The sequence below is a fragment of the Ambystoma mexicanum genome, chromosome 7q, assembly GCF_040938575.1.
Source record: "Ambystoma mexicanum isolate Mex_15411 chromosome 7q, UKY_AmexF1_1, whole genome shotgun sequence".
NCBI lineage: Eukaryota > Metazoa > Chordata > Amphibia > Caudata > Ambystomatidae > Ambystoma > Ambystoma mexicanum.
In genome coordinates this window covers 787,734,210-787,755,725 of record NC_090941.1, presented here as the reverse complement: position 1 = coordinate 787,755,725, position 21,516 = coordinate 787,734,210, and the positions used below count along the sequence as shown (strand labels likewise).

General features: G+C 45.1%; 1 protein-coding gene across 3 annotated transcripts in view; it reads left to right on the top strand.

Moving 5' to 3' along the window:
* Positions 1 to 21,516, top strand: part of DYNC2H1 (dynein cytoplasmic 2 heavy chain 1) — a 3,314,293-nt gene that overhangs the window by 2,333,683 nt on the left and 959,094 nt on the right. For all 3 annotated transcript variants that reach the window (XM_069639013.1, XM_069639012.1, XM_069639011.1), the window contains one exon: positions 19,759 to 19,857. In XM_069639013.1, the coding sequence (XP_069495114.1) occupies positions 19,759 to 19,857 (99 nt within the window). The remainder of the gene's footprint in view (positions 1 to 19,758; positions 19,858 to 21,516) is intronic.

Here is a 21,516-nt window from a genome sequence, read left to right as displayed (position 1 = left end):
GGAGAGAAAAGACACAGGTTAGCAATATAAAAGGCGAAACAGCGCTGCGCATTACTCACCGGACAGCATCGCGCACACCGCGCTTTCACCTACCGTCCCATGCTCATCTTCAAACTTCATGACAACACCAAAATACCTTTCCATACCTAAAAGGAAAGAAACAAGACATTATTATTCGAATTAAGAGGAACATAAGAACTGCATATAAAGACTGTAAAGCAGTAAACCTACAGAGTCGCAGCAGGCCTGGATTCCCACAGGGGGACTTGCAGCAGTGAGGTAACTTGGTCGCTGCTTGCTCCCCACATCTACGTGCCCCTGCCACGAGGAGCAGGATGGAGAATCCACGTTTTACAATATTAGGACCCATCTTTAACCTGAGGCCTTACCAAGGGACCAGGAGAGGGTTTGAGAGTGCAAATCATCCAACCAGGGCTGGGTGGCGTCCCCGTGGATACCAGGTGCGTGTAACAGCGACAGCGCCAGCGCTACTGAGCCAAGCCGGTCTGTGGCGGTCCGCGGTGTATGTGTCTAGGTGGAACGCTGATCGGATATCAGTTATTTAAGGTGGGTTGGTAGCTATTCTTGTTGATATTTGTCTATTAACAGTATGTGTTATTCCTACACGTGATATCTATTGCTCACGGTGAAGCATACTAATCATGGGAGCATACTAATCATGGGTTTCATCACTTTACGCACTCTGAATAAAACTAGAAAGCTGAAGATTGCACGGCCATGGTCGGCTGATCCCGTATCCACTGCGACTTTAGCCAGCGATTGCTTCAAGTTAGCACTCATAAATGCCAGGTCTGCTATAAAGAACGCTTTTTCTTTGTACAACTTCATTCGAATTATTAACATTGATATAATGATGCTTACAGAAGCATGGTTCACAGAGACATGCCAATCACATTTCCATATGCTGACACCGCCTAACTATTTCATTAAATGGCTAAATAGGGAGGGAAAGAGGGGAGGCGGAGTGGCTAGTATTTATAGAGATAATATAAATCTGCAGAGTACTGATACCTTGAAGTGGGATGACACTTCACAGGTGTTAGCATGCTCTTTTCAATTTTCACCTAACAAGTCCTTTAGACTTATGCTATAGACCTCCAGGCCCTGCTACCACGTTCCTCAATGCCATGGACACTTACCTCGGGGTGGAGGTAAGCAACCAGCCAAACATTGCGATTGTTGGGGATCTCAATGTTTGGTGTAATGAGCCAGAACATGTGGATTGCTCACATCTTACTAGCATTCTCGACTCACATAATCTCAGCCTTCTTTCCACTCATGTAAATGGACATTGCTTGGATCCTATAATATCTAGAATATTTAGGTTAAATATTGTGGCTATCAAGCAAGTCAGTTGGTCTGACCACTCTATGGTTCAGTCTAATTGGGTATTAACACCTATTGTACATAGAAGTATAACACCTCCTATTACAGACTATCGTCAACAAAAGAAAGATCTGGATAGTATTTCAGACGTCAATTTGATGCTACATATTCCAGAACGTTGTTATATGTCAGAAGGCGAGGTAGGCTATATGCGCCTGATGCAACAGTTACAAGTAAACTTGTGATCTCCTTGACCCTATAAAAAAAAGTCAAAAAATCTACCAGGAGAGGGAACCAATGGTTAAGTGAGACTGTAAATTATCGGAAGGCTGAAAAGAGATGGTGCTCGATTATGTCCAGTGAAGACCACATGATAGGCAAATCAGCATTAAAAAGCTATAAAGAGGAGATTAGAAAGAATAAGGCGCTAACCTTACAAAATCAGATTAATTTAGCGCAAAACAGACCGAAATAACTATTTAAGGTAATCGAAAATCTAGTGAATCATGACTGCATTAACACTGGTCGGTACCCAAGTTTGAAGATGGCCAATTACTTTAATAACTTCATCTTTGATAAGGTTGAACAGATAAGAGTAAATATTGATAGTCAATCCACTGGTGAATCTGACCCCATTATGCTGACCCACTAGGTGGGGGGAATATCCCCAAATATGGAGTTTAACTTCACACCAGTGGAAAAAGAGACCATCAAAAACCTAAGTGGTGCACTAAAACCTACAAATCATGCAGAAGTCTTTAGTGGAGCAATGCAAAGTTTTGTTAATGCATCGCTGTTTCAGGGATGTGTGCCACTGGATTTAAAGAAATCATACTTGATGCCGCTATTAAAAAAACTAGTTTGGAACCACATGCATTGGCTAATTACCGGCCGATTCCAGGGCTGGTGTGGCCCACTAAGATTTTAGAAAAGGTTGTGACCATGCAATTCCAAAAACATCTGGAAGAGAATAACATTCTCAATACATTCCAATCCGGCTTCCGGTCGCGACATGGAACGAAGACGGCATTGATCAAAGTATGGGATGACATACTTGAAAATGTAGATAGTGGCAATGTTAGCATGCTTATTATGTTAGACCTGTCGGCAGCGTTCGACACGGTCGACCCGAAAATTCAGAATGCTAGATTGAGTGAAGTGGCACATGTCTCCAAAGAAGCACGGAGATGGTTTGACTCTTTTTTGAGTGCCCGTAAGCAGCAGGTTAAGATGGGCTCTTTCCTATCAGAAATACTAACCATTGTCTGCGGAGTTCCTCAGGGCTCCTCGCTTTCGCCAGTTCTCTTTAATCCTTATATCCGCCCTCTCTTAATCATTTTGGTACAATTTAATCTGCCATATCCTTCCTATGCAGATGATACACAGATTTACATGAGTTTAAAACAACCAGTGGAGGCAGTAGAGAACATCCTGAAATGTGCAGAGGCAGTTCGAGGATGGATGATAGATAACAAGCTCCACCTTAACCCTAATAAGACTGAAATAATTATTTTCAGATCTAAGAAGAATCTAGGAGCCACTTTTCAGATGGTCCCATGCCCTCCGATATTTGGTAATATCGTAAAGTACACAGACTCTGTTAAGAATCTGGGGTGTATTTGGAAGTCAGACATGGGGTACAATCAGCAAGTGAACCAAATGGTCATATCAGTATATTTTCAATTGAAAATGCTGAAATCACTACTCCCCCTTATTTCGGACGGTGATCGAGCAATGTTGGTGGGCTCACTGGTAAATGCCAGGCTGGACTACTGCAGTGGCTTTCTAGTAGGATGTCCCAAATATCAGTTGCAACGCCTCGCAGTGGCACAGAATGCAGCATTACGTGTAGTGTTCTCACTACCTTGGAAAAAATGTGTTTCAGAATTTAGGAAGAAATTACACTGGCTTCCGGTACATCGATGGATCCATTTTAAGCTACTGTGCCTGGTTTCCAAGTGCATCACACCTTCTTACTTAGCTGCCAAGATTCAAACTTATTCCCCCAACAAATCTTTGCGATCTATGGCTCTAAATCAATTGGTGTTTCCCATCTCTAGATTTGTCCACTGGGGGGCAAGAAGGTTCTCAGTGGCCGGCGCTCGTGCATGGAATGGCCTACCGCATCATTTAAGGAAGATAGAATCCTTGACAGTTTTTAGAAAACAACTTAAAACATATCTGTTTGAGTAACCTCATGTGAGTGGTGACTGATGCTTCACTTTACTATATATAAGACCTGCGCCTAGATGTGGCTTGCCGATTGGTCCCGTAGGGGATTTGCGCTATCTAAATTCAAAATCAAATCAACAAGTTACTCTGGAAAAACAAATTCAAGTTGGTAACACTCTCACAGATCCTCAAGCCCCTAGAGATTCAGGATTGGTTGGTGTCAATTGACCTACAGGATACTTACTTCCATGTGCCAATCCATCAAAAGCAAAGGAAGTAACTGAGGTTCGTCATAGGTACCACTTGTTATAGTTTTTGAGTATTGCTTTTCGGGATGACCTACTCCCTTAGTGTCTTCACCAAGCTGTTGGCGGTGGTGACAGCCAGTATTGGAAAAGAGGGGGATTCACGTCTTTCCCTACCTGGACGATTGGTTAATCAGGGCACAGCCTCCTGATCAAGCCCTGCATCATCTCAGTTGCACCTGCAATTTCCTTCATAAAATGGGCTTCTCTCTCAATTAAAAAAAGTCTCAGCTGACACCTTCTCAAATGCTCTAATTCATCGGAGCAGCCCTGGATTCTTTTTCGTGCAAGGCTTTCTCTCCAAAGGAGAGACCTCTACACATCCTGCAGATGTTCGCCAAATTCCAGAATGCCCAACTCCTGCTAGCCATAGACTGCCTACATTTGCTCAGGCTCATGGCATCCAGCATCTTCCTTGTGCCGGAAGCCAGATTGAGAATGTGATTGCTTCAATGGGCCCTCAGATCTAAATGGTCGCAGTACTCTGGCAGTAAGACAGACTTGATTCAAGTCCTGAACAGAGTCGCTCAGGATCTCCTGTGGTGGACTCACACAGAGAACTTGATGGCAGGAGAAGCATTTTGGCAACCTTGGCCAGAGAAGACTGTGGTGATGGACTCATCTCTGTAAGGCTGGGGCGCTCACCTGAACAATCTGACAGTGAGCGAATTCCGGTCCCTGGCAGAGGCAAGATTTGGAGCTGAATGTGATCAGACTGGCTCTGATGGTCTTCTTGCCATCCATATAGGGGAAGACTGTCCTGATCTTGATGGACAACAAAATGGCCATGCACTACATCAACAAGAGAGGTGGTGTAGGGTAACTCCACCTATACAGAGAGACGATGCAGCTCTGGTTCTGGGTGTTACAGGAAAGGATCTCTGTTTTCAATTGACCTTGCTGAGAAGGAGAATACGACGGCCGACGCCCTGAGCAGGCAGGGCTCGGTCCACCATGAGTGGGAGCTGTACCAGGTATCTCTGCTACAGATGTTCACCCTTTGTGGTGAACCCCGCAAGTAGATCTTTTTTTGCCTCCAATGTGAACAGGAAGTGCACATTTGTCTGCCTCAGGGAATTTCCTCTGAGAGGAGCACTGGGGACATATTGGTGGTGGACTGGAACTTAGCTCCTGTATGCATTGCTGCCAATTCCTGCCATTCCTCAATTGATCAGGAAGTGGTTGAAGAGGTACAGAGCAACCATGATCCTAATTGCCCCAGACTGGGTGTGAGGGGTCAGAAATGCGAGATGGACAAATAAATGGTTTTCTCACAAGTAGCCGTTTTATTTGACAATAAGGGTGAGACAAACACATTTCCCTAATCTTAGAAGGGTGTGCCTGCCTGTTAAACTAAGGCTAAAAGAAAATGACCTAATGTCCAAAGATCTCTGTCCCTCACACCTCATACATAGAACAAAATCAGAAAGGAATTATCTGGCAGTTCAAATTTCATAAAACAACATTTAAATTCAAACAGAGAAATTATAAACATAAATCCTTGTAACCAGGGTTGAATCCCCTTCGCCTGGATCAATTCAGGATGGGTGAAACCAAAGTTCAAAATCAAGAAAGTTCTTTTCAATCGCAAATTTCCACTTGAAATATAGCACAAAGTTCTGTTCATTCCATATGCCCTTCACTTGGCAATATCATTGCTTTATTTTCAAGTAAGACTTCTCAATCTTCAACTGCAGTTTGGAAAACCAAAAAGACTTGTCTTCATACATTACCAGTATGCAATATAATTATACTCTTCTCTGAAGACCAATCATCTTTCATTAAATCACATTTCTTCTTTATAAGCAACACAGTTTTGTCAGGATGATTCCACGATAGTTCATCAGTACACATCAATGGATATACCATTGACTTTCCACCACAACCTTTTACCAGATTGCAGTACTTCAATTTACCTTTTTCCTGGTCCACTCACCTGCCCGGACAAACCACTAAATGTGCCTTTCCTGGAATACTTGCTGTGAGTGGTCAGAAATGTGAGGGCGATAACTTGGTAAAGGTTTTTCACAAGAAGCCATTTTTATAAGTGTTTGACAAACACCTCACTATGCATAGCCTAAGGTTTTATTTTTCCTGCCTAACATAATAAACTGAAGGAAAACACTCTAATAAAAGGAATATGTACCTCACACTTATACATACATCAAACTCATAGGGAATATATGGCAATTCAAATATCATTGCTGCTTCCACTGCTTCTCCCTCATTGCCCTCGCCTGAAAGGTCTTTAAATATTTAAAGGTCCCACTCAGTTGTGGGCCATTACAACCACTATACTGCACACTACAGTTCTGTAACTCTGACCTCCTCTTTCTTGTCTCAGTACTCAGAGCATTATGGGACTTGAAGTCGTAATGTTCATATTCCTTTTAATCTCAACATTTCCAACTTTATAATATGCCATAAATACGGTATGAGTATTAGGGAAATTATTCAAAGTACTTTCCCAATCTTTCTGACCTAGACCTCCCCATATGTGATCCTCCCACATAATACCGGCCCCAGGGTCAAGATCGGGTAGTGGCTGCATTTCCCTGGCCACATGAGAAGGGGTCCAGGCCAAGGTTTCTGGGATGATCATCTCTGATTCATCACATGGACCAGGAAAACATGGTACCTGGACCTTCTGCACATGGCCATCAGTCCTCCACATCGACTTCCCCGGAGACCAGACCTTGCTCAGGAGAGGGGGGATGGTTCTTCACCCGAGCATACACATGCTCAACCTGCACGCCAGGCTTCTGAAAGGCTTTGGTACTGGGACTGTGACCTTCCAGAAAATGCCAGCAACAAAGGCTCTTTCCTGTTATCATTGGAAATAATTCTGCAGCTGGTGCAAAGCACAGGAGGTGGATCCCTTTTTATGTGACACTTCAAGGGTGTTGTCCTTCCTTCTTCATTGTGCAAGATAGGGCCTTCAGGTCACCAGCATCAAGAGCTATTTAACGGTGTACTTAATCTTCAAGCGCACGCATGTTTAACACCTTCCCTCCGACACCCTTAGTGGTACTGTATGGGGCTTAAACTTGGTGTTAACATTTCTCATAGCTTCCCCATTTGAGCCATTTTACTTGTGTCCTCTAAGGCTGCTATCCTGGAAGATGGCCTTTTTGTTGACCATTTCCTCGGTCCAGAGAGTGAGCGAGTTGCAGGCCCCCTTTACTGTAAGCCAACTTTCACTATCTTTGCCAACGACAAGGTGACTCTTATTTATTTATTTTTTTATTTTTTTTTATTTGTATAGCGCTAAAGCCCGCGGGCATCAGAGCGCGTTCCAATAAGACAGGACATGTTCGTAATTAAAACGGGACAACGAAAATCACAAATATAAGTCAGTTCTGTGGGGTGCTAGGGTTAGTGGTCTGGTAGAGTACTTATTTGCACGCTTAGAGTGCACGCTTCGTTCCTCCCGAAGGTCATATCGGAATGCCACCTGTCGCATACAATTTGTCGGCCTTCTATCCACCTCCTCAGTAATCCAAAGAGGAAGAAAGGCTGCACAGACCCAACCCCAAGAGGGCTTTGGGTTTCTACATCACCAGGACAAGACAATGCAGACTGGAATTTCAGCGATTCATTGGATGCTGTGAAGGCATCATGAAGTAAGACACAGACGACAGATTCAACTTTTTTAAGTAGACGTTTTATTTTCTTAAATGTCAGGATGGAGTAAGGCCTAACTTGCCCTATGCTAAGGTGCGATTTTGTCCTACCTAAAAAAAACTAAGGGTAGTCTGTGTCAGGAAGTTCAACTGTCTGTGTCCAAAACCTATACTTGGCCTCACAACTAATCATATATAATGTGTAGGGATATCAGCCTCAAAAGAAATTGTGATCAAAACAAAGTTCTGAGCTTCTTCCAGCTTGAGGCTGAAGTTCAGCTTCCCTTCCCCAAGTTCAAAACAATTCCAAAAAGGCCTTGGGGTTCCATTCCCCAAGAGTTCAACACAGTTAACAATGTTCCAAGGTTCCCTTCCCCAAAAGTTCAACACAGTTTCAAAGGCCTTGGGGCTTCCTTTCAAAAGAATTCAACACAGTTCCAAAAGACCTTGGGGCGCTCCTTACCCCAACATTTCAATACAGTTTGAAGGTCAATACAATTCACCAAGTCTCGAGGATCCCTTCCCCCAAGAAGTCAACTCTTCCAGGTTTCAAAGCAACAATTAGTTCAAGACTCTTGAATTTCAAAATAATTCCTATTCAACTTTTTAACGATTCAGGCTTTTCAAAAGTTCACAAAAGTTCCTTTTTCTCTCTCTGTATTTCTTACGCACAAGTAAGTGTGGCAGAATGCAAACTTCTTCACATTTGCTTTCCTTGGCTTTTTTCAAGTAGAGGTCACTCGGTCAAGGGGCATTTGTCGGACCACACGGTCCACCCATCACCGGTCATGCAACCGATAACCCTTGGCACTTAGTATTCTTCATTAATATTAATCAACACTGATTTCAGATTCTCCTTAGCATTCTCTTGGCTTTGCCGCAACGTGTATTTCACATAACTCATTCCGTGGTGTTCACCTTTCCACACCACCTTCCTTTCACATTCGTCATAAGTGTTCATCACTTGCTTTAATCCCTTGCTATATCTACATAGGCTCCTCACACCTCTCAATTTGTTCAGTATTCAACAATGCTTGCATTATTCACAAAAAGTACTTGTAATACTTTGCATCTTTCTCTGCAATTCGAGAATGCACTCACAGGAATACTTGTAACCCTTTTTAGCATTATCCGATGTTCAGTAATGAACGTAGCACTCTTAAGAGTAATGATGCCAATTTGCAGTTTGTTCGGCATTCCACAACATTGGATTTTATCTTACATAGCAATGGTAATGATTCTTAGTTGTTTGCTACACCAATATGCCTCTCTTCAGTCCCGGAGCGCCCTGGTCTGAGTGTTCACTTCTCTTACATTAATCAGTCTGTTATCGCTCCTTTTGGCCTCTCGATTTGGCTTCTCCGTTTCGTTCGGCTCTGCCTGTTCCTTGCATGAGCTTCTGCGAGCAGCGCGCTCCGTCCTCAGTTTCAGCTGCGCGTAGCCCTGTTCTTCTCTAGCGGAGGCTAACAGTGGCCTGTGGCAGTTGAGAGCGTTCGAAGTCCCACAGCTCCTACTGTGGACACCGGTAAAAGGGCACAGCAGGCTTCTTGAACCTCTCACAGCCTGCGCTGGTATCTGCATCTTTTCTGCATGCCTACTCAACCTGGCTTGTCTCCATCTGGTTCCTCTTTCGCCTGCTGTCCCTCTGCATGCTGCATTCTCTCCTCGATGGCTCACTAGGATGGTTCTCCGTAGTTGCTCGGCAGTCACTTATTTTATACACCTGGGACCTGTTGAGTGGATTCAGGTCTAATTCCTTCATTCTAGTTGCCTGACCATAATTAGGCCATTTAGCTGGACATGCCTGACCTTTACATCAGCACTCCTCTGCAGCGATCTTGCTTGTCTCAGTACCAGAGTGGTGTGAATAAATTGAAGTGTGCATTTTGAATAGATTGTGTCCTCCCACGTATTCCTCATCTCTGACACTTGTTGTCCAGCTTCAGCTGCTTAGGAATTTTTTTTTGGAAGAGGGCGCTTTGCGCCGATGGCATCAAGTCGATGTCCCTCGAAGGCATCGGTCGAGGATGATGTCATCGAGGGCATATAAAGCACGTGCAGCGCCTGTTCGCCTTAGTTCTGTTTTTCCACGACAGCGATAGCTTCTAGCGAAATTCAGCGCGCCTCATCTTGAGACGTGGTTACAAAATTGTCTTGAGTAAAATGTCTTCTTCATCGACGCCGTCGACTCCGACGTCTGGCTTAAACATGTACCAGTTCATGACTGGAAAAGCCTTGAGGGAACGGAAGGGGAAACTAAAGGTAGGAAAAATCCCCAAGACATCTCCCACCCAATCAGCGAAACCTTTGACCGACGAGTCGAGAGGCGACTCCCCTCGGAGGAAGAAGGCCAAGCGATCCAGGCCGAGGAGTGGCTCACACCACTCTTCTTCTTCCTCGACGAAATCGAGAAGGCACCATAGGTCGCCTTTGTAGACTTCGTCATCTGACATTTCCCCCGATAGAGTTGCTTGCCCTATTAAAAAGTCCACTCTGGCCGAGTGGGAGGCCTTCACGGTTGAAATGTTACAGATTTTTGAAAAACAAAGCCATGCTCCTACCGGTCCTTCGAAGGAAGCCAGAAAGGAAAGGTCTCATCCAAAACCTGCGCGCCCTCGAGCCCGGGTAAAAGGCCTGATCCGCAGCAGGAGCCCTCGAGACCTTGATCCGAATAAACAAAGGATCATACAAGACATAAGGAAAAGTTGCAGTCATCAACGCCGTCAACATCGACACCTTTGACGCCAGCTGCGCCACACTTGCCAGCTATGCCGTCAGTGCCAGGCGCCCCTCCTAAATCGGCGCCGATAAAGAAAATATCAACGACTTTGACGACATCGAAGCCTGTTAGTACAAAACTTGACAAAATATATGCTCCATTCCCAAAGAAAGAGCTCTTTAAATCTTACTTCCATTTTTGAAGAGGAAGGGCATTCTGAGGATGATGAAGCCCAATTTGGCTTGCAATATGGTACACCCAATGTACCACAGAGTTTTATCTCTGAAGAGTCCAGAATGAAAGACCTCTATGGGGTAGATACCTCGCCTGAACTTGAGTTTGGAAAACTAGAGGCTAGTGAACATGCGGATGCATCTTATAGACAGCTCATGTCGAAAGTGGTTGAATACATGGGTTGGAGTAGGCCCCCATTGCCCTATGACCAAGACGACCTCACAGACATTCTGGACAAGGGTCCACAAACTGATCTTATTTTGCCTTTTCATGTGGCACTGCAAAAAAGGGTGGCTAGGAACTGGGAGACTCCGGAATCTGATCCGGCAGTCAACAAGAACTTGACAGAAAAATACCACTCCTCCAGTAGCGACCCCCACTACCTGTCGAAACACCCCACTCCGGAGAGTCTGGTGGTGCAGGCAGCTACGGCTACTTCAAAACAAACAGCATACCCAACCATCCCTCCTGATAGGGATGACAAGCCTGTAGATGGATGAGCGAGAAGGGTATTTTCTGCAGGGCGCATGGCACTAAAATCTTCCAACCCCACTTGTGCCCTCACAAAGTTCGCATACTTTATGGGACTGTATCTCCATGGCGGCAGAGCACATTCCCGAAGGGGATGAAAGGGATGGCTTCTTAGCTATTGCTTAGCTATTGCTAAGGACGACGAAGAGGCCATGTGCAAGTCCCTTCAATCAAGATTGGATTATGTGGACAGCATCAGCAGATCCATGGCTACCAGTACCGTTATGCGCAGATTTGCGTGGTTGAAGAAGTCGGGTTTTGTACCTGATGTGCAATCTAGGCTTCTAAACATGCCTTTTCACAGGTCTCATCTTTTTGGCAACAAGGCTGACGAGAGCCTTGAGAAGTTTCAGACCTTAAAGGCAGATGCCAAATCTTTAGCACTGCTATTAGGCAACCTCAGCCTTTTCATCCTCGTGGGCAACCTTGAAGGGGTAGATCTTTTCGCTACTACTCCTCAGTTGGAAAGGCGAGAGGAATGGCCAGTCAGAGGACAGTGAAGATTTCCTTGTGGTGGACGAGGTAGAGGTGCTAAGCCAGCTCAAGTAGCAGCCCCCTTACCATCGACTTCTGCATCAGCTGCCACAAAACCACTCTGAGGTCTTCAGTCACAGCTCACCTTTGGGGGGCAGACTCAGTATCTACAAGAATAGCGAGAAATTACTTCGGATGCTTGGGCTCTGGAAACTGTAGCCCACGGTTACTGCCGCCCTTTTATAAAGAGACCTCAAAACAATCCACCTGGGAACCGCTCTTTGAGGCTTCCGGATCTGCTCCTTGTGCAGGAGATTTTAACCCTGCTAGAGAAAGGTGCTATAGAACCAGTGCCTGTGTCCGAGAGGAACAAGGGATGGTACTCCCTGTATTTTTTGACACCCAAGAAGGACGGAGGACTGAGACCAATCTTGGACTTGAGATAAGTTCCCCAGGAAGGACACGTTCAAGATGGTCACACTTTCTCAGATCTTTCAGGCCCTCCAAATCCAGAGTTGGTTGATGTCATTGGACCTTCAGGATGCTTATTTTTATGTGCCAATCCATCTCAAGCACAGAAAATACCTGAGGTTCCCAGTTTTTCTCATTATCATTTTCGGGTTCTGCCATTCGGGCTGACCTCCGCCCCAAGAGTTTTCACCAAACTGATGATGGTGGTGGCAGCGAGTCTCAGCAGAGGGGGGATGTTAGGAAAGATTTCATAATCATATGTAATTTTCCCTCCATGTGTCAACCCCCAAACTTTTTGCTGCTCTTTAGACACCATTGGCTGACTTTGCCAGAGAAGCACAGCCTTCAGCTGCACTCCCCTGGGCTTTCGCTCCCTTTTTATGGGGAAACTGACATGCCCTTAAGACAGTCAGTACTGGGAGACTTTGTTTCCCTTAGTCCTTTCCTCATGTTGCAGCTTTTGCGCAACATGTAACAAGTGTACAAGATATCTTACCATACAGCACACTTGGGTCTCTAGTCATTTCCAAAGGCCCTAGAAACTCTTGCTGGACTTTTTATGAACTGTGCAGATGTGTCATGGACAGGACTGGTGGCAGCTATCTTTTTTGCATTATTTGTAACCCTTTCCTGCCATGTTAACCGCGTTAACCGCGTTTGGCACGAATAGGTGGCCTGGCTCCGAAATGGCCATGCCACGAGGTCCTTTGGCCATCTTGCCCCTTCACCTTCCCCAGGTTGAGCCGACCCGGGCCATTCCTTATTTGGTCATGCACTTTAAATCCCAATGCTTTTGCTGGCTTCTGCATCCCTTTGTGTGTACCTCCAGGATGTGGGCTGGAATTGTCTGATCCCAATACACATCCTGGGTGCCAGAGAGTCGTGCCCTGAATGCCTGGGACCACCGTGGTCCGTGATTGGTCCACGTATGGAGTACGTGTTTGTGAGCAGATCTCCCATTGGGTCCCCTCCGTTTTGGTGCGAAGGGAACTTTGGATAAGAGGAAGCTGAAAACAGCACTACCATGTCGATCTCCTGAGTTCACACCGAACAAAGGATAGGAGCCAAGTATCCTGCAACTAAGAAGCTGAGTCGAGGAACCGCTGGTGACCCGCTGGAAGGTTTGGCACCCTGAGCCCATTGTCGTCCTGTGGGACCCCTCTTCCATCCTCTGGTCATCCTAGAAGGTCTGTAAAGACGCTTCGACCCATTGGAGTAGTGGGACCAACTATTCTCGGCACCTTCATCAAACCCTACAAGTAAGCTTTCTCGGAAGTGTCCCTGGGCCAGCCAGTGGACTGACCCTCGAAACTTGGTATACTGCTAGCTCTGTGTCCACGGCACCCTCACACCGAATTTCGTACACTTGGCATTCCCAGGTCTGAAGTCAGACAAGTGTGCCAGGACCAGAGTAAACACAGTTACCGTGTTGCCCTGCCGCGGCAACGACCTGTGCAAGTTTGCTGCATTTGTGACCCTCTTGCCCCTGAAGCCTGACGCAGTGAAACTGGGTCGATTCGTCCTCCCAGAGCAGAGAAATCACCACTGTCCCGTTTGGGAATCATCGCTGTATCTCGGGAACTACAAGGTGCAGAGATGTCCTTTTTGCCGCATTCGAACCTGCCAGCAAAGTGGACTGAACTGGCAAAGTTTGGGTCTGCCTGCGTTGGGTACCGACTCCATCCCACACTCTCAAACTGCCTCTGCCTTCAAGTGGAGGTCCTCCTTGAATAGTGGGAACTTGTTCTGCATCACCTCACCCACCTTCCTGAGCTGCTAGAGACCCTTGAAGAGACCCTATCCTGCCCATTGGCACACGCGCATGCATGTACTGTTGAGCACAAGGCTCCTCTCTTCGTAGGGCTTGGACTGCCTCTTAGGTGTATTATTGATGTGGAACTGGGTCTAAAGATTACCTGCACTGGCCGTTTCCTTCCCCTCTAGGTTGTCAACATATTTCGTGCATTTAACCCTTTGGAGCCCAATGGTCTTGTATATATATTGTATAGAGTGTGATGTGTTGGTTTTCTTAGTGTTACTGTGATTCTTTGCTATGTTCTATGTTACAAAGGCCTTGTAATAAATGTGTTTGTATTTTTAATATAACACCTGTCTGGAGTAATTTGTAAGTGTCCTTGCTCTGTGTGCTTATTGAGGTCCTTCAGTCACCCTCACCCCTCCTGAGACTTAGTCTTGACCGCCTGCCATAGCTACCCCGATTGGTCTGGCTTGTCCAGAGGTTACCCTGTTCCAAGAAACTAGGTTGGCCTTCTGAACCTCTGCCCCTCCAGGTCAGAGTTCAGAAATCCTTCTGAACAGGGGATTCACATCTACCCCGACCTGGACGATTGGCTGATCAGAGCACGTTCTCCCGAACAAGCTCGGGTTCATCTCAACGTCACCTGCCACTCTCTTCACAGACTGGACTTCCCCCTCAATTACAAGAAGTCCCATATGACACCTTCCCAAAAGCTTGAATACATCAGAGCAGTGCTATATACATCCTTGGGAAAGAGCTCACCACCCGAGATGAGGGCTCAAGACATTCTACAGATGGTGACCACATTTCAGAATGCCCACATTCTACTGGCCTTCGATTTTCTGAGGTTGCTCGGTGTCATGGCATCCTGCATTTTTCTGGTACCAGAGGCCCACCTGAGAATGAGATCCTTTCAATGGGCTCCAAGAACTCAATGGTCCCCGTTCTCAGGAAATATGTTGGACCGACTTCAGATTCCAACCAGGGTCTCACAGGATCTTCTGTGGTGGGCCTGCGAGGACAATATTCTGAAGGGAGAACCCTTTTTGCAACCGTGGCCGGAGATTACAGTAGTGACGGACGCCTCACTCACGTGGTGGGGACCCTATGCCAACAATCTGGCAGTCAGCGGTCGTTTGTCTCCATCGGAGTCCAAGCTACATATCAATCTTTTAGAGCTGAGGGCAATCAGACTTGTGCTGAAGGCCTCTCTGCCCTCTGTCCTAGGAAAGAATGTCCTGATAATGACGGACAACACCGTGGCCATGCACTACCTCAACAAGAGAGAGATGTAGGGTCACTAACACTGTACAGAGAGGCAATGCAGCTCTGGTACTGGGCAATTTAAGAAGGAATCTCCCTATCGGCAGTTCACCTAGCCGGGGAGGAGAACACAGCGGCGGATGCTCTGAGCAGGCAGAGCACAGTCTCCCACGAGTGGGAACTAGCTCAGGAAGTCCTTCAAGAGATCTTCACCCTTTGGGGAACCCCTCAAGTAGATATGTTCTCGAAAAGGTCAACCGGACGTGCAAAAGGTATTGCTCCAGGTAATTTCGTCCGAGAGGAGCTCTAGGAGACGCGTTTGTAGTGGACTGGGATTTTCCACTCCTGTATGCATTTCCTGCAGTCCCCATCATTCATCATGTGATCAGGAGGTTGAGAAGGTTCGGGAAACACATTATCCTAATTGCCCCGGATTGGGCCAGGAGAAAGTGGTACCGGACCTTCTGGAGATGACCATCTGTCCTCTGATGCCTCTTTCACAAAGAGAAGACCTTCTCTCGCGAGAGGGAGGTTGTGTTCTCCATCCAGAGGTCAAGACTCTCAACCTTCAAGCTTGGTATTTGAAAGGCTGAGATATAAGGATTGGGACCTCCCGGATGATGTTATGGAGGTGTTGCTTTCGGCCAGAAGGCCAGCAACAAAGTCTTTGTACTGTTGCCGTTGGAATACGTTTTGCAACTGGTGCAAGAAAAGGAATGTTGATCCTTTTCTATGTAAAAATCTGGATGTTTTATCCTTTCTTCTATCCTTAGCTAATCTGGGCCTCCAGATTGGTACCATTAAAGGCTACTTGGCTGCGCTGTCCATTTTTAATCACTCGTCAGAGGAATATTCCTATTTCAGAATTCCACTGGTGACTCAATTCTTAAAGGGGCTCACTAATGTGTTCCCTCCATCTCCTTCCCAGGTTTCTGTTTGGGACCTTAATCTGGTTTTAAAATTATTGAAGTGTGCTCCATTTTAACCTCTGCACTTGTCCTTTAAGGTTATTAACTTTCAAAAACATCCTATTGGTAGCTCTGACATCAGCCCGTAGAGTGAGCGAGTTACAGGCACTTTCATCCAAGCCACCCTTTTCCATCTTCGACAAGGACAGGGGTTTTTTAAGGGTCAAACCCTCCTTTTTGCCCAAAATCATTTCTGAATTTCATTTGGGTCAGAAAATGGTTCTACCTTCTTTCTACCTCCCCACCTCATCCTGGTAAGGAAGAGGAAAGACTTCATAGGTTAGACCCTCGGAGAGCGTTAAACTTTTACATCTACAGAATCTCTAAGTTTCGAATTGATGGCCAACTCTTCATCGGATGTAGTGGACACAAGCTAGGTCAGGCTGTTTCCAAACAGACCTTGTCTAGATGGATAATTCTGACAATATCAGAATGTTACAGGTTTGCAGGAAACAACGCTCCTGAAGGTTTAAGATCTCATTCTACCAGGGGCATGGCTTCATCTACGGCTCTTCAATGGGGAGTACCAATCAGAACAATTTGTGAAGCGGCAACATGGTCTTCAATACACACGTTCACTAAGCATTCTTCCCTTGGCCAGGATGGTTCTTTTGGCAAGGCAGACCTTCACTCTGTCCATGAAAATGTATGAATTGCAATTCTACTCCCTCCCCCAAACCTAATACTGCTTTGGGAGTCTGTCAAAGATGAGGAATACGTAGGTGGACACAATCAATTCGTAGAACAAGTTACTTACCCCTGGTAACATTCTTTCGACTGGATGGTCCTCCCACATATTCCTCATCGCCCTCCCATCCTACGCCTCAGTAGAATTTCCTGTGCTATTACAACTTCTTTTCCATCAAGGCTGAGTACGGTCACTCCCATGTTTTTACGGGTATCTCTGCTGCAAGAGGAGGAAAAACGCAACTGAGGCCAACGCCTCTGCTGAATTCTTTTTCCAAAGCAGCTGAAGCTGCACCACAAGTCAAAGATGAGGAATACGTGGCAGGAACATCCAGTCGAAATAACGTTACCAAGTGTAAGTAACTTGTTCTACTCCCAGTTGCTTTTTCCTCGTCCCAGTCTTAAAGGAAAATGGATGTGAGACATGTTGGGGGCAGAAAGGGCCAAAGACTGATTATAGCCCATAAAGGAAGGGGGACTATAGGGATCCTTTTTACCATGAAAAGGGGAATACCATGTCTCACCCAAAGACATCCTCTCTCCACTCCTCAAGGTCCCTCCACCCAGGTAATCCTCCCTCATGTCTTCAACCCCCCCAGGGTTGTGATTCAAGATCGATGGCATTTCCCTGGCCACCTGAGAGGAGGATCCAGGGGGAATAGAAGTGAGGATCCAAAGAGGGGTACCTGTTAAGGACATCTGTCAGGCCGCGATGTGGCCCTCTATACACACACGATTGGAAAACTCTACTGCCTGCACCCAGTATCCTCAACAGAGTCTCTTTTCAGCAGGGCTGTCCTCCAACAAGTGGTGACCTAATCGCCATGGAGTTCACGCCTTCCCTCTTCCAAAATGGTTTTACTGCTATGGGAGTCTACCTAAGATGATGAATCCAAGGGAGGACACAATACATTAAAAGAATACATTAGTTCACCTGGTAATGTTCTTTCTACTAGATGTTCTTCTCACAGATTCTTCATCGCCCACCCACCCTACCCCACGGTTAAGGCTCTCCCTAATACGATTATACAATGACTCTCCTTTAACGCTTGACCAGCTATCCTTGTCTCTGACCCCTAAAGCAGCTGAGCAATGGGAAAAAACGACAACTGAAATCCTGGGTCGCCAAGCGCGCTATTTGTGCCCTCATTGACGTCACGTCCAGTCTCAAAAGACGACGACTCGACTACCATCGACACCAGTGTGCATGATGCCCCCCTGCTGGGAAAACGTTTTTGACATCTCTAAAGCAGGAGAGTCAATATCTAAGATGAGGAATCTGTGGAAGCCATATCCAGTAGAAGGAACATCCAGTAGATTTTGTTCTTCTCCAGCATTGGTATCTTTCATTGATTCACTGTGCCCTTCCATCGCCCCTGCGAGGCTGCTCCATTTTTACAGTCAGTCATCAGTCTATCAGTCACTTGGCCGGAGGCTCAAATCAGAAGGTGGGTGCTTGGGTTGGAGCTAAAGCCCAACCAGCTCATTGGCTAGCAGAAAAAATAAGGCTGCCAAAGAGAACGTCTGTGAGGCTTTGTTAGCAATGTACATTGCTTTGTATGTGACATTTTATTTATCAGGGATTCCCAGTCTGACGACGGGAAATAATTCAAGCATGTGAATCTATGACAGATACCAATGCTGGAGAAATATAGTTATATGTAAGCAACTAAAACTTCTCCTTTTCCTCTTTGATGGTTATTGTGATAGTCAGACTCTCCTTTCTGCCTAAGGTAATTTCAGAATTCCATTTGAGTAAAAAAAATAAAAACAGCCAGTTTTTCCCCATCCGCTCCAAGGAGGAAGAGTGGCTGCGTCGGTTAGATCCCAACACAGCACTAAGTTACTATGTCTCCTGATTAAGGGAGTTTAGGAAAGGTGATCTACTTTTTATAGCTTATGCAGGCCCAAAATATGTTACCACATTTTCTGAGCAAATAATATCCAGGTGGATTATCATTTGTACCACAGAAGGTTACAAGTTAGCTCAGAAAGAGGCCCCCTCCGATTTGAGGGCCCATTCTACTAGAGGGATGGCCAGTCTTTTTTTGCTCCCATCCTTTCCTTGGACAACTGACAAGCTGCCATGTGGACCTCTTTACACACTTTTGCCAAACATGATTGTCTAGACTTGATTAAATTTTACAAGATGCTTGATTTGATCGAGCTGTTCTCCAGAGTTACCTTCTGTAGGAGTGTGTCCCCTCTCTCTTCCTTTCATGGAGATCTGTCAGAAGTTGAGGAATCTGTGGGAGGAGGCTATCCATTAGAATAACTAATTACTTACCTGAGGTAATTTTCTTTCTGGTGGCTGGCCACACCCACAGATGCCTCCTCACCCTCCCAGCTAGCCCCACAGTAGGAGAGTGACAGGGCCTGAAAATGTATGGGAGAAAGAGCTTTTTTTACCCTTAGAACTCCCTCAGCTGCTAGGGAAAAAGGGCAGAACGGAGGTCAATGGCCGTGGTGTGCCCTATTGGTACTGTCCACACAGTCACTTCCAATGTCGAGGAATGGACCACCGAAACTGTTTGGTGCAAAAGCACACATCACCCCTGATGTGTGAAAAAGTGCCCAGTGTCAGCTGTGCTGGCGGAGATGTATCAGAAGCTGAGTAATATGAGGGAGGAGCCATCCTTCAGAAAGAACATGGCCCAGGTAAGTAATTTGTTCTTCTGCAACAAAATAAAAACAAGTTAATACTAGTATATTCTTGCTGATTTGGACCCAGATTTCTTTTACAGGGTAAGGAGGGTCACTGCGGCAGTCACCAGTGTCGTTTTGTTTACCCTAATTGTGTGGATCTGGTTATGCTGCTCAAATTATAGATTTAGATTTCTGTTTTGCATTTTTATGGAGGTTTTTTTCAGATTTTATTGAAAGGGTGTGTACAGCGGGATGGGTTTTGATGGGGTAGCTGTGGGGGAAACACTCTGTTTTTTTCCAGTTTTAGGTCTTATTTTCTTTTAATTTGATTTTCATGGATGAGAATCATTGAGCTGAACAGGAAACACGTGATAACCCATGCTATCCCGAATCCACAGGAGAGAGGCAAGTCGTTTTTTTTATTCATTCTATATATACATATGAAGCACCATATTTGTATTTTACCGCTGTAGCAGGTGAGAACATGGTCTCTTTTGTGTTCCCAATATGTTGGAATTTGGTTTTTGTAACATATACATTGTCTTTTTGTTTTTGCTAGAGCCAAGTGTGTCCGTTTCTGATAGACCCATCATCACAAGCAACAGAATGGCTTAAGACACACTTACGTGAATCCCGCTTGGATGTAATCAACCAGCAGGTATTTAGATTTCACATTTTGTGTCTGATCATGTTTTTATGTGGATGCTATTGGTTATACAGTTAGACTATAGCATTTGCACTTTTGCGCTTGACCAGAAGGCTTTCTAATTTCCATGACTATCAAATGTGCTTGTAAAAGGTTATTTGCTGGCTCTGAACTTCTTGAAATGTATCATCGGGACATGTGAAACTCATGCAAGTTTAGATTATGAAGGGTCTTTCTGAATCATGTAACACTCACTGACAAAATATATCCCAGAAGAAGTATACTTCCGAAGATCATAGAATAATAAAGGGATCCCCACATTGTCATTGGTATATCCTTGCAGATGAGTGCCTTTTTAAATGCCTTTTTTGTTGTTGCTAGGAACCCTACGGTTGTGATTTATGTGAACATTGGCTTTGTCCTTAGTCTGGAGAGGATGTAGCAAGTATGTTGCAAAGGTCGGACCACATAGCAGTGGTTTATGTCACACCAAGGGCTCACTTTTGACACGCTTGTGTGCTAGTGGCATTGCACAATATATGGGGGCCCACAGTGAGCCATGCTGAGGAACCCTCTTAACTGCCTCAACAAAGCGGGGCGCTGTGCCACACTCTGGGTCATCCTGGACTACCACTCCTACGCAGTGCTCACGATGATCATGCTGCTGTAGGGGCAAGCCACGCACTACACTATGTGAAAGATGCAAGTATGTTTTTTAATCAAAGCATAAATCATTTCTTTATTTAAATATGCATTTAGCACAGTTGGCTTTACATATTACACACATATATAAAACATCAATACATCCATTAATCACTAAACAAGATTTAAAAAATTCAATCAAACATAAAATTCCTGAGGACACATTTTTTAAAACCATTAAAATTAGGTTATAAAATGTAATCATGTGATAGATCAAGTTAATGTCATTGCCTTCTAATAGGCATTGCCATATTTCTTCTATTTCAGCTATTGTATATGCATTGTTATATCGTTTCAGGTATAGATATCTCAGGTTCTTTAAGCTTTCACAATCACATAAAAGATAAAATCTTTTAACAAGGTTAGAAACAAGGGGGGCAGTACCTGTACCCTGGCACCCAAATCTGCTAGCCACTTTTGAAGGCTGGTGAATTCTTTAATTGGAAGTCCGTAAATATTTGCCACTAATATGCATGAACACCTGCCTGTAACTAGGGTGCCCACACCAAGGAAAAAGGGTTCCGGATGGTTTTCCCCCCGAGAAAATGTTTTGAATAATGGGTTAACGTGGTGCATTTTCCAGCACACTTTTATTTAAAAAATTGGGCAAAAAGCCAGACAGTTTGCAATCGGTTTTGAAGGGTAACTCGTGAAAAAATCCAATAGATGCCAGTCACCAACAATGCACAGGAGCATTACCTAACATACTTTCATGATGCCTTTCCCTACAATATATGCCAGTATACAATAGATTTTCACACTGTCTGTGCCCATAGATTTCCACGCTGGCTGCACCAATATATGTCAGTATTCACATATAAGAACATACTCATGTTGGCTTTGCGCACAATGTGATTAATGGTACAATAAGAAAACATGTACAAACTGGATCTGCCAATATATGCTAGTACCCCTTTGTAAAAACGTACTCTAATTTGCGTTGCCATTAAAAATGCTGTGCCACAATAA